We start from the raw sequence: 4,042 nt of genomic DNA, 5'->3' as shown, positions 1-4,042 counted from the left end.
GTCCCCCCGTGCCACCAACCAAGGAGCTCCGCCAGCCACGGCACGGTCACTCTGTCAAGCGTGCCAGTGTTCCACCGGTGCCCGGCAAACCCCGGCAGCCCTTCCCGCCTACCGCTGGGCACCTGACACCACCGCAGACCCCCGGCAAGCCACGTCCACCCTCCCCACAGGGCCCATCAGCACCCCATGCCACTGCCAAGGTGAAGCCCACTCCACAGCTGCTGCCGCCGGGTGAGCGCCCCGCATCACCCCGCTCCCTGCCCCAGTCTCCCACGCACCGCGGCTTTGCCTACGTCCTTCCGCAGCCCACCGATGGTGAGGGGGGCCCCCCCAGGGGTGCCGGTCCTGCCCGTCTCAGTGCCGGTGCTGTGCCTGCCACCAGCAGGCGAGGGTGATGAGGAGCCAGGGAGGCCGAAGAAGCGGGCACATAGCCTGAACCGCTACGCCGCCTCCGACAGCGAGCAGGAGCGGGATGAGCTGCTGGTGCCTGACGCAGGGCCTTATGCTACCGTGCAGCGGCGCGTGGGGCGCAGCCACTCAGTGCGGGCACCTGCTGGTGGTGACAAAATGTCAACCGCAGCCAGTCCTTCGCCATCCGCCCCAAGAAGGAAGGGCCCGCCCCACCACCCCAAGCGCTCCAGCTCTGCCATCTCCAGCGCTGGCATGGCCGAGGACTTCCCCAAGGATGGTGAAGGTGAGGTGGCCGCCGGAACCCCTGGCACCGAGGGGGAGAGTCGCCAGGAGCAGCGGCGTGCCAGCGATCTGGGTGGCAGCGTGGACACGGGCAGCGCCGGCAGTGTGCGCAGCATTGCAGCCATGCTGGAGATGTCCTCCATCGGTGGTGGGGCGCGGGCGCTGGCCCTGCAGAAACCACCTGGGGCTGGTGTGCCTGGGAAGGGGCCCGATGGGTACTATCTGCAGCCAGGAGCTCCCCCAGGAAGCCCTGAGCGTGCCCGTGTGGCCACCGTCCTGGCTACTGTCAAGCACAAGGAGGCCATTGGGCTGGATGGGGAGGTTGTGAACCGGCGCCGGACCATCAGCGGTCCTGTCACCGGGCTGGTGGCGGCCGCACGCCGTGAGCGTGCCGACAGTGTGCGCTCCGAGACAGGCACTGATGGCCCCAGCGAGCGTCTGCGGGCTGAGCGTGGTGGCTCTCCAGACACAATCCCCTTTGCTGAGGAGGGCAACCTCACCATCAAGCAGCGACCACGTGCCCTGGGACCAGCCCGGGTGGAGGCAGGCGAAGGGCTGTCCCCAGCACACCGCCATGGGGACCTGGCCAAGGTGGAGGCCAGTGCCACACTCAAGAGGCGCATCCGTGCCCGGCAGAGCCAGCAGGACAGCGTCCGCTTCATCCTCACTGAGTCTGACACTGTCAAGCGCCGGCCCAAGGCCAAGGACAAGGAGCCAGCGCTGGAGCAAGCCCCTCTTGTCGTCTACCAGAATGGCACCGGCACTGTCAAGCGGCGGCCGGCCTCAGAGCTGAGTGGAGCTGAGACTCCCCCAACCCCGCCGCCTGCCACCCGCCCCGATGGCCCTGACTTCACCCCACCGCCTGCCGAGCCCAAGAAACCCTTCAAGCCACCGGTGTCCCCCAAGCCTGTGCTAACACAGCCAGCGCAGAAGGTCCCTGGGCCGCCAGTGCCCATCCCCAAAAAGATGCCCATCCCAAGCCCAGGCAGCCCAGGTAGGTGTTCATGAGCATTGGGGATGGTTGGCTGTGGGGTGCTCCCCGGGGCACTGCACCGTCACTGCAGCCATCCTACCCCATTCCCTCTCCCTTCTCTCCACAGAGGTGAAGCGGGTCCATGGCACACCACCCCCGGTATCCCCCAAGCCCACACCACCCCCTACAGCCCCCAAGCCCCCCAAACCCCATGCCGCCATCCAGTCGGTGAGTGCGGGCTCCACGCCAACTCCGTCCCCTGCCCGGCAGCTGGGCGCTACTGCCAAGCCCTCCAGCACACCACCCTCACTCTGCTCCAGCCCTGCCAAGCCCCTCTCACCTGGCGCTCAGCCCCAGCAGGTGCCAGTGAAACCGCCGCGTTCCGCTATCGCCGGACCCTCTGTTGACGGTGCCAGCCCTGAGCTGGTGCAGCAAAAGCTGGAGGAGACCAGCGCATCCCTGGCTGCTGCGCTGCAGGCTGTGGAGGAGAAAATCAAGCAGGAGGACAGCCAAGCAGCAGAGTAAGGGCTGCGGGGATACGGTGCATGGCAGGGAGCTGTGCGAGGGCTGGGAACTGCACTCTGGGCTGCATGGGGATGGTGGTTTGGGAGGATGAGTACCATGGACTGGCAGTGGTGGTGACACTGGGGACAGGGCACTGGGGCATAGGAGGGCACTGGGGCTGTGGTGGCACTGGGGATGCTGACCACAATGGGTCAGGGCCATGGCACAGGGCCGAGGTAGCCACGTGGTCCCAGTGCATGCGCTGACCCAGTGCCCACCGCTCTCCTAGCTCCACTGCAGAGGCCAAGAGCACAGGCAGCATCCTGGATGACATCGGCAGCATGTTCGATGACCTGGCCGACCAGCTGGATGCCATGCTGGAGTGAGGGGCGCGACGGCCCCGCGAACCTCAGGGCTTACGTGGGCACAAGGGCACAACGATCCGCGACCTCCCGGCCCCACCATCCCCTTTGTACAGCTGTCCCCTCCTGGACCTCCCATCCCTCGGGGTTTGCACAAAGAAGAAGATACCTCAGGATTGTGCTCACGGACTCGGCGCCCGCCCGCCACGGCTCCGGCAGGACTCCCTTCTGCAGAAGCAAAAAAATACAATAGAAGAAGCAAAGCAACACCACCCGGCCTGAAGCGCCCTGCTCGCACCAGATCCGGGTTTGGGGTTTTCTCTTCCTACCCGCGGTGGCCCCGTGGTTGCCCCGCCGGCCCCGGTCCCCGAATGTAGCACAACCCCGGTGCGGCACTGATGGCGTTCATCCACCCGTGCCCTCTTGTTCTGGTAGCGAGTCCGGATGGAAACTTAGGTTTCTTTAATTTTTCTTTTCATTTTCTCTTTTTGTCATTTTTTCCTTTGTCATTCACGAGCATTGGGGTGGGCACGGTGCTGGGTACCCCCACAGCACCCGGACCCCTGCACCCGCAGCTCTCCAGCCCCGTGCTGCTGCTGTGGGCTCTTCACGTCGGGGTGGGAAAGGGGCTTTTTGTCGGTACCATTGCAAATGGATGAGCTCCTGCTTGGGGCAGGTGGGGAGCAGCAGGTTGTGCCCCTGCCCAGCCCCTCACCGCCGGGGGAGAGGACGTCATAAGCTATAACGAAGTATTAATTTATTGGAGGGGAAAAAACGACTGAGAGATATAAAGCAGTATTTCCCCCATCTCCCAAATAATAATAATAATAATAAAAAAAATAAACTTTAACAAATATATATTTAAAAGATTTAAAAAAAATATTAGCAATTATATATAAAGCAGTTTAAACAAAAAAATCAAGAGAGAACTGGATTTTAGCTTGAGAAAAACTATTAGATTATACTAAGCTGTGTGTCTTGTGGCAAACTCATTCTCCGAGTAGCACAATATTTACCTTTATCTGGGTGGAAGGTACGTGCAAGCCGTTCTGTTCGGGTTTTCCGTTGGGTTTCAGTGTACCGTCTTTCTTTTTACACAGTTAAGAACTCAAAGGATGTGCCTTGTTTTATGGAGGTTTTTGTTAACTCTTCTACTGGAGGTGTTTCGTTTCTTTCTGGAGTGTCTTCAGGTTTTCATTTGACTTTTTTTGGCATTTATGTGTGTGTGTGTGTGTGTGTGTGTGTGTGTGCACGCGGTGTGTGCGTGCGTCCCAGCGCACGGCTGTACATTCATGTATAAAGAGGAGTCTGGTTCAGTCGCTTGAGTTCTGATGAATGCATCTTTTCTTTTGCTTGTGGTTCCCAACAAAGTGTTGCTGTACCTCTCTCTTCCCGAGCCACGCAGGCTGGGCTCGCCCTCCTCTCCCTCCTTCCCATTGTGGTTGCTGATCCAGATGTGTTTGGCACAACTTTGAAATTTCTTTACAAAAAAAGAAAAAAAAAAAATCAC

At 60.5% G+C, this 4,042-nt stretch overlaps 1 protein-coding gene across 1 annotated transcript; it reads left to right on the top strand.

Moving 5' to 3' along the window:
* Window positions 1–2: 2 nt before the first annotated feature.
* On the top strand, window positions 3–3,852 carry LOC104913488 (caskin-1-like; the record flags this gene model as incomplete). Its single annotated transcript, XM_010719807.3, is given in 6 exon segments — window positions 3–328; window positions 330–562; window positions 565–625; window positions 627–1,687; window positions 1,794–2,187; window positions 2,460–3,852. Coding segments are annotated over 6 exon segments (2,172 nt in total), but the record flags the coding sequence as incomplete, so codon positions are not given.
* Between the last annotated feature and the right edge of the window lie 190 nt (window positions 3,853–4,042).

The sequence above is a fragment of the Meleagris gallopavo genome, chromosome 16 (genome assembly GCF_000146605.3).
Source record: "Meleagris gallopavo isolate NT-WF06-2002-E0010 breed Aviagen turkey brand Nicholas breeding stock chromosome 16, Turkey_5.1, whole genome shotgun sequence".
Taxonomy (NCBI): Eukaryota; Metazoa; Chordata; class Aves; order Galliformes; family Phasianidae; genus Meleagris; species Meleagris gallopavo.
This window is presented reverse-complemented; position numbering and strand designations above follow the sequence as displayed.